The 25402-nt window shown below is 46.4% G+C and overlaps 1 protein-coding gene across 2 annotated transcripts in view; it reads right to left on the reverse strand.

The window, feature by feature from the left end:
• MDGA1 (MAM domain containing glycosylphosphatidylinositol anchor 1) overlaps positions 1-25402 on the reverse strand; it is a 148654-nt gene that overhangs the window by 73523 nt on the left and 49729 nt on the right. The window contains exons 4-9 of one of the 2 annotated variants that reach the window (XM_054629836.2): positions 24470-24644; positions 19913-20109; positions 16985-17117; positions 12018-12287; positions 11296-11625; positions 7712-8005 (exon numbers count right to left, since the gene is read on the reverse strand). In XM_054629836.2, the coding sequence (XP_054485811.2) occupies positions 7712-8005; positions 11296-11625; positions 12018-12287; positions 16985-17117; positions 19913-20109; positions 24470-24644 (1399 nt within the window). The remainder of the gene's footprint in view (positions 1-7711; positions 8006-11295; positions 11626-12017; positions 12288-16984; positions 17118-19912; positions 20110-24469; positions 24645-25402) is intronic. The other variant, XM_077175803.1, reaches the window with a different exon arrangement.

Raw genomic sequence — 25402 nt, forward strand, 5'->3', positions numbered from 1 at the left:
TGTTACATCCCTGTGCTAACAGAAGCAGAGCCAGGACAACCTCTCTCCCCAGTAGGCTATCTTGATGCAATCTGGGAATCACCAGCTGTATTGCACTTTGGAGAACTTTGATACAGGTGGTTTTACCCATGGTCTAAGCCTAGACAACAACAGGACTCAAAAGCAAAGCAGTTTCCTCAGAATGGCAAGATGGGAGGCACTGGGAAAGTGTCTGACAGTCCTCTGGCAGCAGTATGCTCGTGTGACTTAAAGAGAATCACATGTGTGGGTGAGACCCAAACACGCACAGCCTTGCAGGATGCTCAGCACAAAGCATTGGAGAGGATTCTGGAGTTGTTTCTTATCCCAACAAGTTAATATATACCTAGGTCCTACAGGGAAAATAGCTGCCATGGCAGGAAAACCTTAGAAGGAATGTGCATTAGAACAGTACGAGATTTGGTATTCAGCCCTGAAAGGACCACAGGTGAGCAAACATTTACAGAGAGATGACCAAGATTGTCTGCCATCCACTGTGTCTATACAGCTCTTGTCTCTCCCTTCCTGACAAAACTGTACAGCGTGAATGTGTCTCTCTTAATAAAGTTGCTCTTCCTGCAGAGTCTGGCCAAAAACCAGGGTAATGGCAGATTATGGAACTGTATTTGTTTCTCCCAACAATATCTGAGAAATGGATAACCGATTTAAACCCGTTCTCTTCTGAACAAACAAATTCATCTCTCTAGGCGACGAGCTCTCACAAAGCTTTTACTCAGCCTATTATTGCAACCACAGAGGTGCTGAGAGATGAGCAATGAGCTGCACAGAAGCTGAATGGCAGTGCAGGTGGGCTGCAATCTCACATAGCAGACCCAGGTTTCAGCTTTAAGGTGGGCTCCCACCTTCCTGACGTGCATATCTGGGGATTTTCCTCTCTCCTTTCATGGTCTTTTACGCAGGGCACAGCGAGGAGGCCTCACTGTACTTTGCATCTGACGTATGGTGCCACAGACTGGACATGCCAGCTTTGCAAAATCTGCTCCACAGCCTCCGAAATCCCCCTGCCATCTGGGCCTTTTGCTTTATGTCTCAAGTCTCTTGTATCTCCTGGCCACCACAGGGTGCAGACATGGCCTGTCAGACCAATTTCAATCAAAGAGGTGAATCAGGAAAGCTCTCAGGGAACAAGGGAGGCTTCCCTTCCTAAGAAATCCGAGTGAGTGGCAGCACATGGGAACCATCCCCACAAGGCAGCAAGCAGAGAAGAGACCACAACTCTCGCAGGGTAAGACCCAAGTGTTAAACACAGTTTAACTGATGACAAAAATTCAAACCAGCCAAAATTCATACAACTGCTTTACCCTGTGAAATATAGGTTGTTTGTTTTGTTGTTTTTAAAGCTGGATATAACAAATGCTACAAAAAAACCCCAGCCCTGGGAGTCCTGGGGCTTTGCTGTATGAACATAAAGGCATTCCAAAGAAGGCTTTAGCCAAGCATCCTTAGCCTGCCAGACTTAAAGCCACTTAAAGCCAGGCTGGCAGGAGGGCAGGACCAACGAGTCCTACACAGTAACTTTTGGTACAACCCCATGTGAGGACCCAATCCTAAACTGATGTGAGCACTGTCACTGACTCCATGTGTCAGGCCCCAGGACCAATACACGGTGATTATTATGACAAATCTGAGGCCAGCTGTAAGTGTCTGTGATTATTACTTTGCTCTGAACTGTGGCCATTTGGGTTTACAGTCATGACAGAGTAAAACTTCAGCCTGTCCTGAGACTGACAACTCTAATTAGTTGCTAGCAGTCTGGGCACTGGGAAGCAGAGTGAGCAATCCTAATGCCATATCACCCAGGACAGGGCTGCGTGCACGAACACGAGCTCAAAGGAGCTTAATCCCAAACACAATACTGCAAGAAAAAAGTATGTTGACAATCAGGAATGAAATCCTCTGGTCTTAAAATGGGGAGCAGAGGGGTGCTGTGTATTGAGAGAAATGCAGAAATTACATGTATACTTTCAGTTCAGTCACATAAAACTCTTGTTTGGGGAGAAGCAGGGAGGATTTCCATCAAAGTGAAACCTAACTACCAGGTCAGGCTTTGTTCAGACTGGTGGTTCAATACCATGCCCATTGCTATGAGTTATTTTATTTTTTCTACCAATTAAAATCTCTAAGTTTGCAAACACTGAACTTGCAGAAGGCACAGTTTTCCTTTGGCTTTGAATACAGACACACTTGCCTCAGAGCATCAGTTCATTCTTAAACCTTTGATGGTGTAAAATGAACCAGAACACACCAGAGTTCTAGCTGGCAGGAGAGCCCGAGGTTTCCCTCTCTTGCCAGCAACACGTGTACCATGGAGAGCAGCAATAATGAAACATGAATGAAAGAGTAGGAAAGCTCCACTCACTACAAGAGCAGAAAAACCATCTTCTGCCCCCAAGTTAGCTCCTGAGCTGTGCTGCTCAGCTTGGAGGAGGGTATCAGGATGAATTTCACCAATGAAAACAATAAAGAAAAACAAAGCTGTCACTATAAATAAATACACTCAGAAATTAAACCAACCAGGTCTAAAATTCTTAGCAGATGGCTCCATAGTGCAGCTCACATGGCCAAGCAGCAAGACAGATAAGCCAGCTCAGCCACAGACGGAGGGGTCAGCTCTGGCCCCTGACAGCCTCATTTCTCTTAGACTCCCTTCATAGCAGGGAGAGCTGCAGGGAGCTCTTAGCAGCCAAAAGCTCCGTCTAAGCCACTCTGCAAAAACATCTCCATGCCCACAACACGTCTCAAGAGCACTTTTAAGAGAGCAGTTAATAACCAAGCTTATATTTCAGGAGGGGGCAGGGCACCAGCAAGAAGCACTGACATTGAGCTATGGCTCCAACAGCTGATTGAAACAGTTTAATGCATTTCCATTTCCAGTTGCATGGAGCCAGCAATGTTTCTTACTTATTTACAGATTCACCCCTCCTCTGCTCCCCGCTCTTGTGTTTGCTACACAGATAACACGGAGAATTGATGCTGACTATCGCCTGCCTGATGTACAGCACTGCCGATGGGTTCAGCAGGATTTTAAAGAGGAATGAGTCAACAGTGTGTGACCAGGAATAACATTTGCCAGTGTGTGAGCTTGAATAGGAAAACATATCTGTGCACACCTGAACATTAGTTAAAGTGACAGTGGCAACAGATGCCCCAGCAGGACGTGTTCTGGCAGTCCTCCAGGTCAGGGCAGAGCCAGACCTGCTAGCCACCAGCCCTATAGCAATGCCTGTGTCTAGGACTGTAAATGGCTCCTGAAATCCTGATACCCATCCCTCCAAAGGGAATGCCAGTCTGCTTTCCTGATTACACCTAACATTCACTATGTTTTGAAGATAAAGCACAATAACCCACCTGCTGCCTAATGTGGCAGAACTTTATCTAAGGGCAGTAAGTGTAATCCTTTGGAGATCAGTCACAGATGATTGTGGGCTATTACTTTAGATCCAGAAGAGATAAATTCACAGGCCACGTTATTGCAGAGAAGGAGATACTCAGTTGAACTCCTTTTCTAGTCTTTCTTCCCGCAAAGATTTCACCTGCTGTGTGATCCCAACACGGGAACCAGGGCCAGCTTTCAGACTTGACTATTGAAAACAAAGTCAGCCCTACATAACTATTGCCCTTTCCTCCTACTCTTCTTTCATTGGGCACTCAGAGACACCAAAACCTCTGCAAAAGACAAAAATGGCAGCAGGAAAAATCTGCTCATCTCATCTTCAGAACTTGGTAAAATAATTAACAACTCAACAGAAGACACAGGTGCTCTTCCACCAGGCTTTGATGGTTATCTAAAGAGGGAGAAGCCATTCAGATGGTCAAGTGTGGCCCTGAGACAGCAAGTAGTGAGTGCTGTGAAGGAGGATAAACCCATCTGCAGGAAAATGTGGGAGCAGATGTATCAAGGATCAGGTGGGATGAGGAGTGCAGGGCTGAGCTGGATTTGGATGGAGCTGTGCAGTGGTTTATGAGATGTTGTCCAGGACTGGCAAAGCATCAGAGATGACATAATATTATTCAAGCAGGAAAATGTAGTAAGATTGCAATTTTCACCATACTGTTTTATGAGGCTCTAACGGAGCAAATGTCCTATTCACCATGGTAAAACAATCATCTCAAGAGCTGCCTCTAGCAACAGCCAGAGCTTAAAGTCACTAGCAACCTTTGTAATTCCTGCAAACACTGCTTTGAGCAGTCTTTTAGGTACATGGCTAATACACATCTCAGTTTTTTGTTACATACTTGCTAAATTAATATCTAAGTAGCATCCTTTACACTGATCCACACATGCATGCTTTCTTTCGTCTTCTCATACACAGCTGCTCAAGTGACACTACTGAGTTCCAAAACCCAGACTGCTGCACATTTTCAAGCCCAGTGTGTGTTTCACAGCCTTAGACTAGTTCCCCTACACAGGCTGGTCCAGCCCTGATTTTAAACACACTTCTGCTGAGGATTTACTTTTCTGATGGGATTTTCTACAAGTACCTGATCATGAAAAAAAACCTTGATAACAGCATCAGTGATAACATTGATATTATTAACATCACTCTGCCACTCCATTAATGTTTTTATTTCAAGACTTCAAAGTGCTATATTTATTATGCTCCACAAATTTTTGATTAGATGGGTCAGTTTTATTCCTGTTTTGAAGGTACAGGAAAAAATGACAAGACATTGCCAATCCAAGTGTAGATTCCCAGGAGTTCTGACAAGCCCAGTCTCTTGCTATAACCATTATACAACATTTCTTCATCTTAAACACAGAGATATACAGCTGCACAGACTTTCATAAACTTATTAATCTTTCAAAGCTCTACACTATAAACCAAGAAGTCCAGGGAACAGATCATTCATCCTGTCAGAAAGCTGATGATAGACAATTTCAGCTCATAAGCTACAAGAAAAGCAATTTCTTCTGCTTTCTAAATACAAAAAGAAAAGCAACTTTTTCTGCTTTCTAAATACAAAAAAACCAACCAACCAAAAAAAACCTAAAAAGTCCAAACACCCTTTTTTGACAGCTGACTTGTTCTTTTTGTCTTCTTATTCTCCTTCCACTATTGCAGTGCAGTTGGAAAAGCCTATTTCTGGACTAGCTTGTTACAACACAGCACCATATGCATGAGGATGAAGGGAGAAAACCAAGGGAGAAGGGAAACACAGAAACCGGTTCTGACATCTAATCAGATCTGCTGTATTGATTTTGCAACTTTAGCTCTGGAGCAAATCAGAGGAGCGGCCCGATTCCCATGCGGCTCCCCGGCGCGCTCCCGGGGCCGCGCAAACGGGCGGGCTGCATGCGCGCACACGCGCAGCCCCGCGGGTGCGCGCCCCTCCGCAGGGATGCGCCGCCTGCGCCCGGCGGGAGAAGCGCTCATCACCGGGGCTGCAGGAGCCACACGATCCCCATTTCCAGCAAGATGAGAATTCCAGAGCGAGCCGCCGAACTAATGAGCTGCCCACGCTGGAAAGCTGTGTTTCAATTAAGCACAGCAGCCCCTGTCGCACCCACATCCTTCCAGCAGCATGGACAAGGAGGACAGGGATAAACAGGGACTGTGTTGCTTCTGGGTCTGCTTTCTGCGTGAAGGGAGAGGGAGGAGGCTGTAAAAGGGACGAGGGCAATTCTTGCCCTACTTTCTTGGTTTCGTCCATTTTCATACTAATGGAAGGAGCAATCAACAGCACTGAAACCAAAGCTGCCTGCTGAGGCACAGAACAAGTGATGAAGCCTTCCCACATTTTCCAGGCAGGAGGAGACAGCTCAGGTGTACAAACACTCAGTATGCACCCAGCTTCCACTAAGAGTACACAGAACTGCTTGACAAGGGAAGGGGGCTGTTTGGGTGGGCTGGCTTGTGTACTATATGACCATTACTTGGGCAAAATCACAATAAAGCGTTGCTTGGCCATGGGATGAGCTATAGGAAAAGCATGTTCAGCCACCCTTTACACAGAAGCTCATCACATCTTTGTTTTCTTGAGAGTCACATCCTAGTCTCTGCCCCAGACAGCTTCTGGCTTGCACCTACCATCTTTCTCGTGTGGGGAATCATGTCCTATCCCTTCAGCCCAAGATTCAGGTCTGTCATCCACCCCAGACCACCTAGTATGAGTGAATTCATCCCAAGCTCAGCACTGCTGCTCCCTCTGCAGGGGCAGGGAGGGTCAAGCGAGGTCCACACAGCTTTCAAACAGCAACACCAAACTGGGGACAGCAGCCAGTCTGATGGTTCTTGGCTCCCAAGTGAAATTTTGCTGCATCTGTCATTGTCTCTTGGTGTGACCAAGAGTCACCTTCCCTGCCATGTCCTTCCAAGTCCCGTATGACTGAGCCAGGTTGTCTTCCTCAACAGCTCAAACCAAGACTCACATTTTCACCCTGCTTAAGGGAAGCTTCTCCACATGTACTTACCCGCATGGAAATCTTCACACATTTCCCTATCTCATCATGTAATCTAAACCTGCAAGGCTCCTGAATAGACAGAGATAATTTTGAAAGGGGCTCTTCAAATACTCAAAGTGCCTGCAGGATTTCACACACCTCTGATATTGCTGTGCTCCCAGCAGCTCACATCTGTGAGCAGTTTGTCTGGTTGGTTTCAGCCAGGTTGTCTGCTCCGGTCTCACTTCTCTTATTCCTGGGGAGCAAGCCTGGGAGAAGTGTGGCAGCATGTCTAATGAGTGCTGCTGAGCTGTGTCTGGAGGCTTGTCACTCACAGCTCACAGGCAGCATGCCCAGGTGTAAATTAACCTGTTCCCTGCCCGCCCCACACCTGCCAGATCTGTGCTGCTCAGAGTACTCTGCCAGTGCTCAACAATCACACTGCACTAATGGGACAAGATCTGCAGGGAGAGCCAAGGCATTTTATCTGGCTGCCTTCCCCCAGTCTGATTTCAAGTCTTGTAAGAGAGAGCACAGACTGCTGCATGTCAAAACACACCTCAACAGCTGAGGGAGCTGAGCAGGCACTCACTTCTCTGGTGGGAGAAACCACTGCAGGGAAAGGATGAGATGTCACCCAATGCAGCATGCCACCCTATATGTTCACCTCTGTGTACAGATGCTGCCTTCAAGTGGGACTGGAAGAACCATCCATAGCCAAAATCACCCCAACACACCTGCTAAGTGTCAGTTTCCTGATGTTTCCTGTATGATTCCTTCATACAGCGTGGCTGTATGAAAACCATTTGGGAGTACAGATTCCCTGTTACCTATCACTGCTTTTCAGGCAAAATGATTCAGGCATATCCAGGGGTAACTAAGTTGAAGAAAGCGTTGTGGTGTGGAAATGATCTAAATAACATTCATTTTCCACCTTTTGAGTTCTTGACTTTACAAACTTACTAACATATCCTGAAGGTATTTTACACACATGTAATGCACATAAACACACCTGGTAAAGATGCACTCATTCCCTGACATGGAAATAGAAACCATTGTACACAAATACACACAACACCTCTCCCTTCCACTTGCAACATGCTTGCCATATGGTACCCTGCCCTTAGCCTCATGTAGCCTGACCAATTAAATATAAACTGTTCAAAGGTCCCCAGACAAAAGAGATGTGTCTACTGAGCCCAGTAAGAAAGGTCAACCCTGTCTAGCCCCCAGGCTTTTGTGTACACAGGCATTGAGGCAGGCACTCCAGTGCTGCATGGTTGTACTTACACTGCACGTTGAGCTGCACCAGGGCTTCCCGGGGTCTGATGTTAAATCCATTGTACCTGGCTGTCTGACACTTATAGGTCCCGCTCATTTCTCGGCTCACGCTCTCCAGGTGCAGCTTCCCATCGTAGGTCTCCATTGTCATTGTCCCTGAAGGCATGGGGGTTTCCTTGTCCACCCGGGACCAGAGGATGGGTGGCTTTGGCTTCCCTCGAACCTCGCACTGCAGCTCGGCCCTGGAGCCTTCCCGCACAGTGATGGCAGACTGACCCTTAGGGACACTTATTGTCGGTGGCACTAACAGAGAGACAAGAAGGGAATCATTTTGCATTGCATTTTCAGCAAGTGAGGAATAGTCTTGAGATGCTTCTGATGAAATCACAGCAATAGCCTTGAATCCCAAAGGTTTCCACTCGACACACTGCAGCCCTTCTATGAACACACTGTCCATGCAAGTTATCCTGCAGGGTCTGGAGCTTCAGGGCACCAAGAAGGATTCCAGCCTTTTCAACAGTGTGTCCCAATATCAATGCCAAGGGCCAGATGTATTGGGGCAGACTCCAGGCTCCCATCCCTCTGTTTGCAAAATGCTATCCAGCTGCAGGGATAGCATCAAGGAACACAAAGGCAAAAGCCTCTTTGATCCATTTCTCAATTTCTGGTCAGTGAATTTCTCAAGTGGAACTGAAGTCTTTTGGCCAAAAATAGAAGTCATATCTGCCAAGGTATCTAGACACCTTATCCAGGTCAGACCAAAACCAAGACTTAAAGGATAAGTGCTTTTAGATCTCATCTCCAGCCTTCTCAGAGGTCCAAGATCCCTGTTTGTTTCTAAACCACAATAGGGAATCAGCTCTTTTTAAGCATCTTTGCTTATTTTACTTTTATTGCATATTTTACTTTTATTATTTATTTTGTTTTTATTGGTGAATGCACTGTGAAATTCTCACACCAATAGACCTCTGGTTCATCTGAGTGAGAGATGCATCCCAGCAACAATCACTCCTGGCATCCCTTTGAGGTTGGGAAGAGCTCACCCAGCAGAATTGCTGCCAAGCTGAGGCTAGAGTTGGAGGCACAGTAACACTCAAATTAAATATCCAGCCATCAACTGACAACCAAAACTTTGCTCATAAACAAAGCTTAAAAGAAATCCATTGAATACAGGGTACAGAGATGTCAGTGGGAAGAGCTTGGCTGTTCACATCCCCAATTCCACCAAGAACCCAGGAAGGGGATTTTTGTGCTAAACCACATGTAATATTGACAATTTATTTGTGCTAGACTTTAGAGTCAACAGTTCAGCTGAGGTAAATATGGTCACAATCTTTATTGAAAGCTCCTTTTTCAGCCCTTCCTGCTGACAGTGGCAACATTTGGATTGACACTTCCATAACTGCAAGGGCCATGTACTTCGTTTCCATTTAAATCAAAGTACAGGACTACAGAAGCTGTAACAAGCTGGTCTGACCAACATTAGCTCAATTCAGCTCCAGCAAAGGAGAGTGTGCTATGGTAATTGTACATGTTACAGCCTGCAGCTCTTTATGAACAAATTTAGGATGGATCCAGCCTAATCTCCCTCTGCAATGACCTCCCTATGCAACACGGAGGGCACATTTCCAATTTGCAGGTCTCCCATGGGCTGGGGAATCTCATCACACCCTGTCCTGCACGGTGTGAAAGGACGGCAGCGCTCTCAGAGCTAACGCTGCCAGCACTGCTCACCTGGTGAGTAGCAATTTTCTCCACAGGTAAAGTTGTAAATTGCATTTGAAGATTTTTTTTTTTTTTAATTAAAGCTATCACCTTGGAGCTGCTTGGCGGAGGCAGCCACTTTGATGAGCTCAGGCTTTGCTCAGTGGGGAAACATGGAGCCACTGTTGCTGTCCTCTTGCTCATCCTGTGGAGCAAGGTGTTTTATATGGGAATCACACATTGGGAATCACATGTTGGAGGTGGCTTGTTGCTGATTATGGGGATGTTCCATGTTGGACAGCCTTGGCTGCTGCATGGAGGGCTGCTCCAGCAGGGATGGCTGTTTTCATTCCCTGGGACACAAAGCAGTCCTGCTGGCCCGGGCTGCCAAAGAGAGGCTTCAAAATGTCCCAGGCTGCCCTCCTTCCCTTCCTCATTGGCAGCATCCACATAGGCATATGGGACTCACTCTCCTCCAGACAGGCACAGGGCAACCTGTCACCCCAGACACTTCCTTTAAGACAGCAACTGGCTGGTGCTTGCACCAACACCTGCACTGTCAGACACTGCCAAGCCTCTTAGTGGAATCATCCCAGGTGTCCCAGCTCTTCACAGCCTCCCACCCTTGCAGTCTTAAACACAACTGCACTCTGCCATCTAGTGATCTTGGGCAAAAAGAATTGTTCCAGGTGGTATCAGCCATAGAAGTTTGGGAAAGCCAATTTTGCACCAGGATTGGCGAGTTCCCCCAGTTTTGTTCCCTGTTGGTGTAACAGGGTTGGTGTTGGCTGGCATGGAGAGGTCCTACCTTCCATGGCTGTCCTCAGAAAGGAAGGACCATTCTTCAGTGTTGAGTGGATCCACGGCACAGTCAGGGCTCAGTCTCCAGGCTGCCAACAAGAGCTGGATGCAATCCTACCAGGAGCAGACTGGCCCCAGTATTTCTAACTGGGGACAAGGGCTTCCCAAAGCACCAAGAGTTGCAGCACTTTTTTCTGGGGAGCTGAATGAACAGCATCCAGAATACAGAGTGAGATCAGCCTGGCCTGTGGATCCAGCACAACCAGGGACTGGGAAGTAACATTCTGTGAAGGTGCAGGTCAAAATCTGTGGGCAGCTGACTCCCCTGAGGAGTCTTCCATCAGATTACTAACACCGTGCTTCTTTGTGCTGCACCCTCATGGTCCCGAAAAGGCAGCACAATGATATGGATGAAATGGAGAGCACTGCTGAACCCACTGCTTTTGCAGAAAGAGAAAGACAGCCCTGAGACTCTGCATTTTAGTCCCCAGCATGACTGACAAACACTGACATATTTGTCCAGTCCTCCCTGGGCCATGGGGTGAAGCTCTGACCCTGTTTTTAGGGGGGAGGCATTTATAACACTGGCACTCCTATAGAGAAGGTCCAAGACAGACTGCATTTGCAATCCAGCAAACATGAAAAGTCTTCACAGAAATTGTATCCTGGAAACAATGCCAAAGAAAAGAAAGAGCAGCTTTTTTTTTCTTTTACTCACTTCTAAGCAAAGGGACACTCGAAAATTGCTGAAATACCACCACACTTCTTCCTTCCTTCACAGTGTGGAGGTTTGTTTGAACAATCACACTGTAAAGCTGTCTCTGTAGCTGGAGTGCACTTTGGACTTTTCATAGGAAGAAAACATAAAGGGAGATCTACTTGGTACATAATACATCTGACAGAGAAGTTGTAACTATTACCCATCTCCAATCTGAGCCAAGTGCTTTCCTGAGGATGTAAGACCTTTCTCCACTAGCATTCAAGACATGCGTGTGAAGTTCTTCAAAAAAGCCAGAGGCATGGGGCTGTGGGGCAGCCAGTGATGCCAAACACTCCTCTGGGGTCCCCCCTGCCAGAGAGAGGCTCACCTGTCTCTGAGGAGATGTTCACCTCCACACTGAGGTCAGGAATGGGTGCTCCCTGGAAGGTAGCCACGCACAGGTAGGTGCCATAGTCACTGAATCGCAGGTCAATAATCTCCAAGCTGCAGGTCACAGGTGGGAGCTCGGGGTCATTGCGGGTGATGAGCAACCGGTCTGAGAACCTGGCTGGTTTTCCATTCTTGTACCATGAGTAGACAACCTTCTCCTGGGGGACAGCATCTACATGGCATGAGAGCTTCAAGTCCTGGCCTAACTGGATGGTCTCGCTCTCTTTGATCACATCAGGAGTGATTTGGAATGTGGCATTCTTCATGGCTGAGATGAACAGAAGTGCAAAACTGGTTAGGGATATCAAAGTATCCTGCATGGGACAGGAAAACTGTTCTTTGCTCCTCAGGAAGGCAATATTTCCATGCAAAATCTGCCCAAAGACTTCTCCCACTTATGTTCCCACAAAATGTCCCAAGGGCCTCACATCTGGTACTCTGGGCTCATCCAATTCAGGAGAATGCTACAGCCCAGATGAACCTGCAAGCAGTGCTTGCACAGCCGTTGGTCTGGGAGCAGAGAAACTTGCACAGGCACTTCTCCAGAATATTAATTACTACTAAATATCACATTCGCCCTCAGCTGTACAAGAACAGCCAGGAGGAATGCAATTCCCCCACTCCCTGAAAACACATGCTCAGAGAGAAGCAGCAGCTTACACCGCACCAGCAGGTTCACAATCTTCTTTGCCGGGTTGCCCACGTTGTTGATGGCTGTGCAGTTGTAGTAGCCCGAGTCCTCCACACGGATCCTCCAGATGGTGAGGTTGCCTCCTTGCACAAGGCTATTGGGAGGCATTGGGCCAGGAGAGTGGGACCAAACCACTTCTGGCTGTGGGTCACCGCCTGTCAGAGTGCACTGCATAGTGATGTTGTCACCAGGGTTGACCACCAGAGTCTCATTGACAGACAGCTTCAGAGCAGGTGGGGCTGGAAAAGCACAAAGAGGGACACTTCAGAGCTTGAGAAAGACCCACCCACTTGTCTGTGCACAGCTTCATACTTTTAATGATTTGTTCTTGTTGATGGCTGGTTTCAGTAGGGACAGCTGGAAAGATCTATGAATTGATTATAAGTATGAGGTACTCGTGAATCTAAAGTATGATCATTATCATATCTTTGAATGAGAACACTCTGCTCTTTTATGGCTAGGAAACAGAGCAGGCAGGACCTCACTCTAAAACCACTCAGAAAACACTCTACCAGTAGTGCTTAGGACTGGGGCACAAAGCAGCTATGACATTTTATCAGTGCTCAGTGCAGGTTCTCTATGGCTTTAGGATGCAGGTCAGAAGAAAAGCCCAATAAACCCACTCTGCACATATAAGCATGGCAAACAGGCAACATTTGGCAGTGAAAAACCCAAGGCCTGAAGTTTCAGGCCACTGAACAACTGCAGCCAGGCCTAAGGGCAATGGAAACCTTTGTAACCTTGATGGAGAGGTGAAGGAGAAAGGATAGCCTTAAAGGAGCCTGCTTGAACCCAACCACTGCTTGTGCTCAAGGACAGCTGGCATTAAACCACTCCTCTCATTCAGAGTTTCCATCCCAAGGAGCCAGCTTTAGGGACGGTCTATCATTAAAAAAGCTTTCCTCAGCCATGCCATGATACACCTCTCTATCTCTCACACCCAACTAAACATCTTTGAGAGGCAAAGGCTTTGCCAAGCAGATAGTCCTTGCAGCTTGGAGACTGATATGGAGGACCAGGACCTGTCTGCACCTTAACAGACCATTAACAGCAGCTCTGACCTGGCTCTTAATCTCCTTCGCCTCCTCAGGTGTTTAATTTGCTTTTCTGCAAATTACACCTGGGGGCCATCACAATGAGAAAAATTCTCCTTCACATTCAGATGAGTTGAGACTGATTCAAAGTGCCTACACAACCTCTCCTTTGAATGCCCTGGTACCTGGTTTTTTGGTTTTATTTTATTTCTGCACCCTTCTCACTACAGCCTCCTCCAGGAACTGATCCAAAATCCTTCCCTTTGTATTCTCCATTTCATTCCACGAAAAGTCTTTCAAAGCCTCTATGAGCACTATCACTGGCTCCATCCAGACAGAGCTGAGAAAGTAGCAGTCCCCAGCAAAAAAGCAGGGAGTATGTTTTAAGTAACAGCCATAATAATGCAAAATAAGACATTGTTCCATATTCATGAAGCCTGATTTAACAGCATCATTATTTCTGCCTCTTCTCTCCCTGGACCCTGTGTTAATGAGCTGTGCTGGATTTGTGTTGGATCTCTGAATTACAGCCCACACAAACAAGGCAAGGAGGACTCTCCTCTCCTCAGCACTGGTGCCATAATTTAGTGGCACAACTACTGCCATGCTGGGATATTGCTTTGGTGTACTGAATATAATGTCCTCCCTGGCCACTGCACATAATATTTGTGTCAGAGATGGCCAGCCATGCCTAAGGAAGAAGGGTGCTCTTCTGCTACCTCCACTGGCCATTTTGAGGCCAGTGGTTGGAGCCTTTGAATTTCGGGAGGCCACAGCCTGCACTCAAACAGACTTTGTCAGGGCTCTTTGCAGGAGTCTTGTAAATAGTGTGCAAGGGTTAATGTTTATTAAATAGCAAAGGAAGGATTTGTACATCCTCACCAAGCTCCAGATGGTTTCATGAGATAGTATGAAGCCCAGAAACACAATAGCTCAACGTGGTTGGGCAGGACACATTCCTGTCACTAACTCAGTGTAGCTGACACCAAATAGCTGTTTCTGCCCTTGGGCATTGAACTGGTCTCAGATTCACAGTGCACAGACAAACTGGCAGATGCAGCATTGCCTGGGAATCTCCATCCATCACTGTCAGACAGAGAAAGCCTGAGACCAGCCCATGTCCAGAGAGAAGGTGTCAGAGTTGGGGAGCACAAAGCAGGGGTCCTGCAGGCTCTGGTTAAGATTTAGGGCTCTTGCAGGTTTAGGGTCGGATATGCAAATATCTGACCCACACTCATCTTGCCCAGCTCTGGGCAAGGCAACATTTTAAAAAGGTGACATGCTGGTGCAAGCACTGCATGAGGGCAGGCTGTGTGTGCATGCATGAAACAGGCAGGGAAACTGCAAATCTGCCCCCTGCCACAGCTCCAGGAAGCGAGCTCCCACGGCATGCCCCAGGATGGAGCTTTGGCTGTGGCAGCCTGCGTGGGCTGCCACTCCCCACTCCCACTCCCGTCAGCAGACAGAGGTTAACAGACTGCAGACATTGTTATGCAGGAGATGATTCTCATTTATTTGTAACCTGTGGCAATTCCTTTTGTTCTTGGCTCAGAAAACCTGCTGGCGGAGTCTGCCGAGCAGCGAGGGACCATTAAAAACAAAGAATCGCTTTCAATTCCCTTTGAAGTCCAATTTGCTGCAGTAAAACTGCAGGAGAATTAACCAGCTGGGCTGGTTAATATTGCAGAAATTGAGGAAGGGGGAAAAGTCAGGCTGATCCTGCTGGAGCAGGTGATGGCAGCCTGGTGCCGAGCTGGTCCTGTGGCTCTGTGGACCCAACCTGCTGCTCTGGAGCCAGGCAACAGCAGCAGAACAGAGAGGGAGCAGGGACATCTCCTTCCCACTAAGGCAAAGAACCCATTCCCTGCTGCAAGGCCCAAGTTGCTGAGCAGAGCTTGGGAGAGGTCCATCTCCTTACCAGAGAGTATGATCTGCCCAAAGGACACTGAGGAGACAGCTGAGGAACAGCAAATGAGCTGAGGAGATTCCCCTGGCCTGACCTGACTTGACCCACCCATTCACCTCATGGTCTGTAGTGCCTGGACTATAAATATTTAAGAGAGAGAAATTTCCAAGCATTTCAGCATCCTTTGGGCCCTTCTCAGTTATAAAGGCAAAGGCATCCTGAGTGAAGCTGCTCAGGATTCTGGGCACAGCCAGGTCTAGAGAAACTGTGAAAGCACAAGCGCAAGGGGAAGAGAAAAGACCTAGGCAAAATAGGAGAGAATTAAAGAATTTCATTTAAATATTTCCTCACCTATGCACAATACTACCTACAGGGCAAGTAACCCATATAATATTTCATGTTAAATATAGCCATGCTATTTAACATAAACCCTGATCACACTGCAATGCCAGCTTCATTTTCATTGCCAACTTTTAATACAATTTGCTAAGAACACATTTTCCATGGCCCCTTTGAGCTTGTAGTGCCAGGCTCCACTGTACTATATATAAATATGCATTTATAATTAAAAAACAGGTGGAAAAAAATCCTAGATAGATGTGCTTAAGAAGGTGGTGTAAATTGAGCCATATCGCTGACTTGTCATCAAGTACAACCTGAAAAGACATTTTCCCCATTCACTTAGGACAGGGGCTGGATTGAAATGAGGAGTAGTTTCCCTGTGCTTGGGCTGGCAGGGGGAGCGGACATAAAGAGAAATTTGATTCTCTAACTCTTCAAAGGTAAAGGTACACAGGGAAGAAGAGCTGTATAAGATCCCTTTCTTCATCATGAACAGAAGATAAGTTTTTTAAGGGAATATTTCAACATTTGCTACACTCTCATCCTGTGAGAAATTCAGATAATAGGGTGAGTTGTTCGAGACATGTTTAGAAATCTTACTACAAAGAGAATACTTTTTTTCTGACATTAGCTATAATTCGCTTCCTTAAGCTCATTATTTTTCTTCTTCCTACATAAAATGAGGAAACTATTGTTCAGCACCTTGGAACTCAGATCAATAAACATAATTTAAACAATATCCACAGTATCCTGTCAACAGTTAACAACATCAAAAAAAGTTCTGTTTCCACTGCACAAAGATGTCACAAGGGATGCAAACTGCTTTGTGTTACATTAGAGAGGTGAATAATTCAAACAGTTACAATGCCTTTCTCTCTGATCATGGAATACTCCAGGGCTGGAAGCAATTTCCTGACATTTACTTATTATTTGCAAATATTCAACACACATGAGGGCTTTATGGGTGGGGATTTTTATTGTGTATGTGGTTTTGGTTTGGGTTTTCTTAATGGACAGGTTGCAATCAAGTCCTTGCCAGTATTTGCTACATGACACTCAGTTATCATTCACTTATTGCACGTCAAGCAAGAGGCACCAAAGTGAATCAGCTCACAACTGGAGGTGCCCTCAAGCACTGCCAGTACAAATATGAGTGTAAAATGTATTTATTGGAAAGGCACTGGAGAGGTATGCTTTCCACAAACACTGGCACCAGCGGAGCTCGTTACCTGGGAGGTGCCTAGAGCACAGCCTGGCAAACCAGGCTGGAGTCACACATGGATGAATTATTTGTAAGAACTCCTGCAGCACTGCCCCACTCAAGACTGTATCAAATCTATTTTTAAAGTCACTTAGAATTATAAATAAATAAAACAGTGTATGAATTAGAGGCTACATAGTGCCTCAACACCTACACGTAGTCTGTTTTAATGATCTCATGGCAGGCCTGGCCACATGCAGTGCTACAAGAAACTAGAGCAGCCCTGGCCATAAGACTTCCATGTGAAGGATCTGTAATCCCAGCAGCCATGTCAATGAGGTCGGGGTGCTGCAGGCCCTGGACAGAGTGCTGTGTTATCCTCCTGGAGGAGTAATGGCTGTTGAGCAAGTGAAGGGTCAGAGGGCTGCAGGGACCCTTCCTGTCCCCTCTTACCTGTGGTGTTAGTGAGCTGGAAGGTGATGGATTTGTCAGGAATACTGCAGACATTGCGGACAGACACCTGGCACGTGTAGCTGGCATAATCCTGAGGTCGAAGGTTCTTCAGCTTCAGGACTTTGGTTTCACCCTGGGATTTGGGAAAAATAGGGGCAAGAAAAGACACAGGTGTCCAAAGCACAGATCATCATTCCAAGCCCATATCCTGTCCCAAAGTTTACAGATTACCAGCAGCTCCCATGAAAACCTTAGGGAACTGTGCAGATTTCAAGCTCCCCACAGCTCTATTTAAAGGAGACACAAAATGTTTGCAGTGGTCATTTCACCTCCAGGGTTTCACAAAACACCCAGCAAGTGACTGACATGACCTGAGAGCACTGCCAAGCAGGTCTGGGCATAATTTCTCATTAACTACTGCCAGAAACATCTTGTAGAACATGACAAACATTAACCACCCCAGAACAGACCCTGAGATCTAACTCCGATACGTCAGTAGGAACCCAAAGGAAGTCACTGGGGACTCAACATTGCCATACCAAAGTAAATCAGAGCAGATTGAGGCACTAATACTGGCCTAAATATGACAAGTTCAACAGTTATGCTCTAGAAATCTGCAGTACAGGAGGAAAAAAAAAATCAGATAAATACTCAAAGAACTTCCAAAACTTTCTGATGCCTCTTCTCCAGATTCTAATCTCATTTATGCTGATGTAAATCCAGAGTGACTGCAGAGAGTTTGATAGCCTTTTCTCATTCTAAGGTAACAAATAAAATCACTGCCTGCACTCCATTAGTTACTGGCTTGTTATAGAAACAGAATCAAGTTGTTACATTAACGACAGACGTGTTCTGTAGGCTTTTATTTATGGAATGCAGAAAGCTCTGAGAATCATCCTATGGTCTGCACACCCTGCAACTCGTATGTCTTCTGCTGACAGCTTCTTGCTGTTGTTCTCCTTGAGTTTGTCTAAATCTCTTTTGGAGAAACCATTCCATAACCGCCTGCAAATGTGAGGAGTTGTCAGCATGACAAATCCTCCAGAGGACAACCTCAAGGGACTGGACAATGAGCTCAGGAATGCTAATACGCCGAGAACAAGGATGTAGAGTGAGTAAATTAGAATGAAAAAACCTAGGGCACCAGTAACCCAAGAGAGTCCTGTCCCCTGAGAATTGTTGCTATATCATGCAAATGATGGCATTTACAATATGCATGTCATCTACATACTTACAGGGTCATATGTATCTCCTGTTTATTATTAGTGAATTTAGGTACATGGGTATAAGCCCTCCGTCTAAGTAAGTTTTAAAAGCTTAAACAGTGAAATCTTCACCTCATTTTTAATGTAAAAGCCTATTCAAACATGACACTGATAGAGGTTCATCTTTAAGACAACACTGCAAACTCCAGTGAAGGGTACTTTGTTAAACATTCCAGCCAGATTTTCCCCTTCCAACAGTGCTGCAGGGGCGTGTTTTTGTTAACTTCAACTCTTACCAACCCAAAATTACAGGCTTATGCTGGTGTTAAGGAGAGGACCACAAGGGCATGCCTGTCTGAGCACAGCAGTCCCAGCACCCTCTGTCAGAGCTGGGAATGACCCATCATGTCAGGAGCATTGCCTGACAGGAGCTGCAGCACACTGGGCCATTTAAACATTAATGCTGCAACATAGTGAATTTTTACCAGATGCCTTATTTAGCTAGAGAAAATATCCCAAGTCCTAAGACATCTCTCATTAGGAAACATCTCCTGTTAATTACACTAAGCCTAGTGAAAACTGGAAGAGCCCATGGTGACTTCCTCCAAGGCCAGGGATGTCCTAGTTGTGAGCCACGCAGCACACAGACAAAGCTGTCTTCAGGGCCAAACAGCAGCTCTGACCTACAGTGTTTCTGCAAATCTGCCACTAACCTGCAGCTCTCTCATTCCTCCTCATCCCCCTGAATATTTCCATTTGGATGCCCATTTCCACGACCTACAGAGATGGCGTGTTTCAATAAAATACGAACATGACTACATTAACTTAAAGGTTGCCTGGAGCATTGCTCAGAAATCAAACTCAGCCAGAATGTGCTCTGGGCCCAGCTTTGGGAATGTAGGAAGGTGCTAGGCATGAAACAGGAGCCCTGGAGAGGTGTCCTTTCAGCCTTCCCTTCCCACTCATCCCTGCCATGTGCTCCCTAGCAGCCTTGCTGGCAGTACTGCGGCTGATTAGTGTCTAAAGTACATTCAGCTCCTGAGCTCAGCTCAGGGTAACATGCTCAGAGTGCCCTGGCAAAAGAAAAGTTCCCTTCCATCTCCCATTGCATTGGCTGACTAATTACTGTGAAGAAAGTGGTGTTTACAGGGGAAACCTGGATGTGCAGGGTAAGTCCAACAAAGGCAGGCAGGAGAAGGAGAAAAGACATGGACACCTTGTCCCAGGACAAGTCAGGAAGTGCCCAGGCATTGAGCTCCCCATTACTTCTGGCCATTAGAAAAACTCATGGATCCCACAGCAATGCCTGCCATTTGCTCACACTGCTAAACAGGAAGCTCTTCCCTGATATATGGAGCCTGGGCACTCAATTAAAAAAAAAAATAGTGATGGGAGATAGACAAAATCCAATCTTGGGATTATTTGGATTTTAGTCTCAGTCATCCAACAGCTGCATAACCTCAGTAGGGGAACTGCGTCACTGCTCTCAGGGACAGTGATAAAAAGGGAAAGGTTCTCATAGGCCACACTCCCTCCTACTTCTCTGCTCCTCTTGTACCCTGGGAATTTGCATGCAGAAGGAAGGTCTACCTGCCCTTCTAGAGGCTGCCTGCACCTTCTTCCCAGCATCACAATCCACGTAGGGAAGGAAACACCTCCCACCACAGTGCCCTGCATCAGCAAGACACTCAACACAAGTTGGCAGAGGTTTGCTTATTTTCACCTGTGTGTAAAGGGGCTCATAGATGTCCACACCATTGTCCTGACTGTGAGAAAGTGTCTCAGCTCCCCGTTTCCAGATGAAGCGAGCTGGGGGGTTGGAGTTGACCGTGCAGCGGAGGAAGACAGTCTTCTCCTGGTAGAAGCTGCCCCGTACATCACTGATGGTCTGGTGAACGGTGAGAACAGGCTCATCCAGATCTGCAAGGGAGGTAAGGAGGGTCGCAGCCGCTGTTAGCAAAGCCTGGTCTGCGTGCACAGCCTGCAGAGCAGATGGTGCTCCAGGTACCACTGAGGAGAGGGGAAGGTCCCACACATCTGGCTGATGACAACTGCTGATTTAAGAGCAGTTTTACTACCTGAGGGCAGGTAGTACAACCAATATATAAAGGGAACACACAGGAGAAGCCAGTATTCTCCCGCTCACCACACAAACCTTCAGGGAATAGAAAGCAGTCTCTGGTTTGCAGAGCCCCATGCAGTCCTCAAAAAAAACCACCTGCCTGCCACATGTGTCTCAGAGCAGTGGGCTGCCTCATATTCCTCAATGGTACCCCCCTACAGAAAATCACTACTTTCTACTTCAGTGAGAGGATGCCAGGAGACTCTGTTCCATCACAATTTCTCCATCTTCTAGCTCCCAAATCTCTCCTGAAATCATGAGGCTAAGCCCAGGGCTGTGATATGTCCATACAAATGACATGAAAAACCTTCAAGACAAGGAATGAAAGTAAAAAATCAGGACAAAATCAAGGAGCTGAGTTGGAAAGTCATCTAGACACAGCAAATCTTGTGAGGAATCACAGTAACATGTGATGCAAAACACTGTAATAGGTAGGCATAATTTCTCTCTCTTCCTATTAAATATCCTCTGTGTATTTTCTTCAAAGTCTGTATCAACTGTCCTTTGGCAACTTCTAGTCACTGCAACACTATTATCTCTCCCTAAACTGATCAGATTCTTTTGTTCTCTTTCTTTACAGAAGATGTTCCTTTTAACTCCCTTATTGTACCTGCACCAGACACACAGCCACCATGACTGAATCAATGGTTATCAGTGGCTATATTTTCAAGGACAGAAGCAATAGCGCTGCAGGAAGAGGATTTTCTCTATCCACACAGAGCATACTGCCCCACTACAGTTGCCCACCTGCTAAAAAGGGATTATTTTCTCAGAAGTTGCAGCAGGTATCAATGTTTGAACATCAAGGTAGCATGGGGGACACTTCAGAGGCAGTGGATCTTTCTCCTCACAAAACCACTTTGAGACTAAGGTTAAATGTAAATATCCCTTTTGGCAAGAAATGGCCCTCTAAAATGGGAATCAGTCCCTGTGTCTTTAAATATGTCTATAAGGCACCTTTTGAGCTCAAGTTGAAGCAATTCTATATTTTCAGGAGCATTATGACGCCATCTTCGGCTGCAAGGAAACTGAGGCACTTGTACCCAGTATCCTCTTGTGCTGCCATCATGATCCTCTGCACATGCTTCACAGGCTCATCACCTCCTGCCCTCCCATGCCACCTAATTTTCACAATCTTTTATTTTACAGATTTTTAAGCTTGGAGATCTGACTTCCAGAAAGGAAGAGGGAAGCAGGGATGAGTTTCTGCTAACATGTCATCCAAGCAATGTATGCTCTCTGCTGAATCACAAGTGTCAACTTGGGGGTTTGCATCTTTTAATGAGCAGTATGCTCGGCAGACAGCAATTGTTATGTGACCTGAAATTTGTCTGCTTGACCATAGTGCAGAGATATGAGTAGAGGCATTAATGGAATAATGACAAGACGAAAAATATATCCCAGGAAAAAAGCTCCACCAACCAAAAAACACCCACAGCTGAAGAAAAACATATGCAGATGGAAAAAAAAGCCTCCTCTCCATACAGTGCTGTCTTCATGTGGCCACAGGATGACTGAACATCAAATTCTTTTGGACCAGGACCCTGAGCACAACTTCTCCTCTTTTCCTCCTTCCTTGTCTTTAACCTTACTTTCTTTGTTCAAACTTCACATCAGGGACTCTGTAGCTGCCATCCTTCTGAGACTGTTTCTCGACAGGTAAAACACTTGCCTTACTAACTGAAGAAGCAGCTCGCCATTCCAGTCTCCTGGCTCCCAGCTACTCCCCACACAGAAAAAAACACCTTCTTTTTGACTGCTAAAAGTTTCCTCCTTTGAATTCTTCAGTCCTCTTTTGTAGAAGTCAGCTCTAGGTCTAGCCCTCCTGAGAAAAGCTAAAATAAGACCTATGACAATGTGTATGTCCTTGATGTACAAGTAATGCCACTGATGTCAGTGAGCTGCTCCAATGATAAATTTGGCCCAAGGCTGTTCATGGAGATGATCACATGGGATGTTTCATGCACAATAAAAGCTTGTAAACATTCATTCTTTTCTTTTCCTTACCTTCCCTCTCTCCCACATGGAAATACTCAGAAGAGCATCTGCCTCTCTGCCAGTATCCAACCAACACTTTTAAGCCTCACTGATGCCCACTTGGGGCAGAGGAATATTATGCTACATGGGTTAGTGTTCCCAGTTTAATATCCTCTTGGCACCAATGGTGCTCTCTGCGCAACCTCACTGCCAAACACTAAAAGTATGACTGAGGACTAGCAGCAGCTGTCAAGGACACCAAGGTACACATGAGAGTGATTACTTACCTCTAACTACAAAATGGGATGCAGGAAAAGAAGGGGTTTGTTTTCAAATTCTGTTCATTCAACTGAGGGTTGCCTGGGTGAGCGTTCAACAAAAACCGTAGCTTTTCCCATGTGTTCCCTTGTACCTACTGCAAATACTAGCAGAAAATAGTCTCTCCTCCCCAAAAACCAAGTGAGCAGAATAGAGGTGTAGTACCAAGTCCATCTGCAGAGTAGATGTTAGTATGAGAAAGCCCTGGCCACCCCAGTAGCCCCACAGTTCTACAGGTCAGAGCTGCATGAGGGACCACGGGATGCTACATCACTCTAGCTCCAGCCTGCACCACCAGAGCACCCTCAGGGCATGAAGAGATTCATGGCACAGTCCTGTTCCTAGAGATGCAGGCCCTGGCAAGGTGTCACACTAAGCCTTGAGAAAACCAAGTATCCTTTGCAATGGATAGTTATCATACGCCTCCACTACGCGAAGAAGAAACCGGCAGAGAAGCCAAACTGATCTAGGGTGGGTGCCAGAACTTCTCTAAACAGAGTGATGCAATGCCAATGAAAAAACACTCATCCTATCCCCAGTAGCTGCTGTTGAAGCAATCCATTTCCACAGCATAGACAGGATAGTGCCCACACTACACTACTCCAGTAAAGGGTAGGGTAAGGAAGGAACAGATGGGAGCTACTCCCAGCCATACAGTGTGACAGTGGATCAGGAACCTGTCAAAAGCTAAGGACGCCCAAGTCTGTGGCACATTTCGTGAGAGTCACATCACAGCTGGGCTGGACAGCAGGACTAAAAGGAAGCAGTCAGGCACCAGTTGTTGTCAGCAAAAAGGTCTGCCCAGACTCCAGGCATGTACTGGGGTTTTGAAGCTTGGAGGTTGTTCCACTGACAGACAACCACAGTGCCCTCAGCTCAGAAGGAAGGAGAACATCTAGAAGGAAGAATGTAGAACAGCTCATGACAGGTTCAGGGACAGATTCAGCTGCTTTATCATACTTTACAACTTTTTAGCATCAACCTCTTTCCTTCTCAAATAATATGAGTGAGGAGAGGGATTTGGTGTTAGTTGGGCTGGAGAAAACTGGAATAGTGGATAGTCAAGGACAATGTAATGGTAACCTTCTCCAAGAGAGCAAAACAAGTTGCCTAGACATTAAATCTTGGATTTCTCACATTTGGGCCTTATGGAGTAAGTTTAGTTTCCCTCCCTTTTGATCACAGCTACCCAAGAATAAACACTAAATTCAGGAAACAAACATTAAGAGAAACCCTCAAAACTTGAAACCCAAGGTGGAAAACCACTAGCAGCATCTCCAGGACTCAAGAAGGATGGGTACCAGCCAGAGAAATGTTGAATCACCTTCACATTATGGCACTATGACCAACCAGGGCAATGTTGAGTCACCTTCACATTCACTCTATCACAGCTCAGCCTCTCAGCTGCATTCCAGAGTTTTCAGCTCTGTTTCCACCACGCTGCAGAAAAAGCAATGTTGGGCACAGGACACTGGTTTCAGGAATGCTCCCAACATCTGGGGCACTACCAACTTCATGAAACATTGCCTGCTTCAAGCTCTGTCAGCTTCAAAAGGAAGACAATGAAAGCAGACACCACACCCAATGCTACATCCCGGACACGTGCTAGGGAACCCTGTCAGTGACAGACATCACAACACCCAGGTAAGAATGAATCCCAAGGACAGCTGAGCTGTATTCTGCAGGGATGGATCTAATCTCCCATGCAAAAAAGACACTGGGGAGAGCACGGATGGCAGTCCCTCTGCTCCTGAATCAGGTGCACGTGGTCCTAGGGCAATGCAGCTCCCTGCTGGCCCCGCAGCGAGGCAGAGACACGCAGTAGAACTGTGGGAAGGTCTGGGTTGCCACTAAACGACTTACACTGCACATCTACTCGAATGGACTTGATGGCAGGGACCCCAACCCCATTTTCTGCTTTACAGTAATAGCGGCCCCCCTGCAGCCTTTGGATCTTCTCAATCCGAAGGGTCTCGTTAAGCACTGACGTCTCTTGGAATTTGTCCGACGCGCTGCCAGCAGTTTTGGTCCATCTCACCTGTGTGGGAAGAACAAGAGAAATGAAATCAGGGACACAAAACAGAGATCCCAAGATTCAGCAGAGCTCCCTTTGTTGCTCTTCCCTCTCTTCCCTAGCTACTTCCATAAAGAGGTCCTACAGAACCGCCAGACTTGCCAAAGCTCACTACTGATCTCAGTATGTCTTAGTAGCCCAGATGCTGATTCTGGTCCACTGCCAATCCCCATGTCCAAGTGTCCAGAGGAACCCCTCAATTCACCCAGACACGCACTGCATGTTTGCCACTCCTGCCCTGATCCTGCAAACCCAGCAGCTTGCTCAGTTTTATGCCACCATTTGCACAGCACGGGACTTTCAGCGTTCAGCCTTGAGACCCCATGTGGCTGGTGGGCCACGACACTACAGCAGACATCAGCTCACAGCTACAGAGCTTTTACTACAGTCCACACTCATCTTTTTCTGGACAGCAAGGCTATTTCTACTTTTTGCTTTTCCATGAGTGAGAAAAGGCAGTTGCTGTCTGACTCCCCTTTCCCACTGGGAAACCCTGTGTATTTTATTTTTGTAAGTCATCCTTTTGCAGCACACAAGATTTTCCTCTGTTTTTAATGATACAGAAGAAAAGAAAAAATAAATCCCTTCAGGTTTCAAGCCACCTTTTTATTTGTTTGTCCTTATGTTACATGTCTCAAGATCCTGGCTTGAAGGAGCAACAGAGGTGCATGATATTTCATGGTGAATGGTGGCAAGAAGACAGAAATCCCAAAGACTGAAGG

The sequence above is a fragment of the Agelaius phoeniceus genome, chromosome 3 (genome assembly GCF_051311805.1).
Source record: "Agelaius phoeniceus isolate bAgePho1 chromosome 3, bAgePho1.hap1, whole genome shotgun sequence".
NCBI classification, from domain to species: domain Eukaryota; kingdom Metazoa; phylum Chordata; class Aves; order Passeriformes; family Icteridae; genus Agelaius; species Agelaius phoeniceus.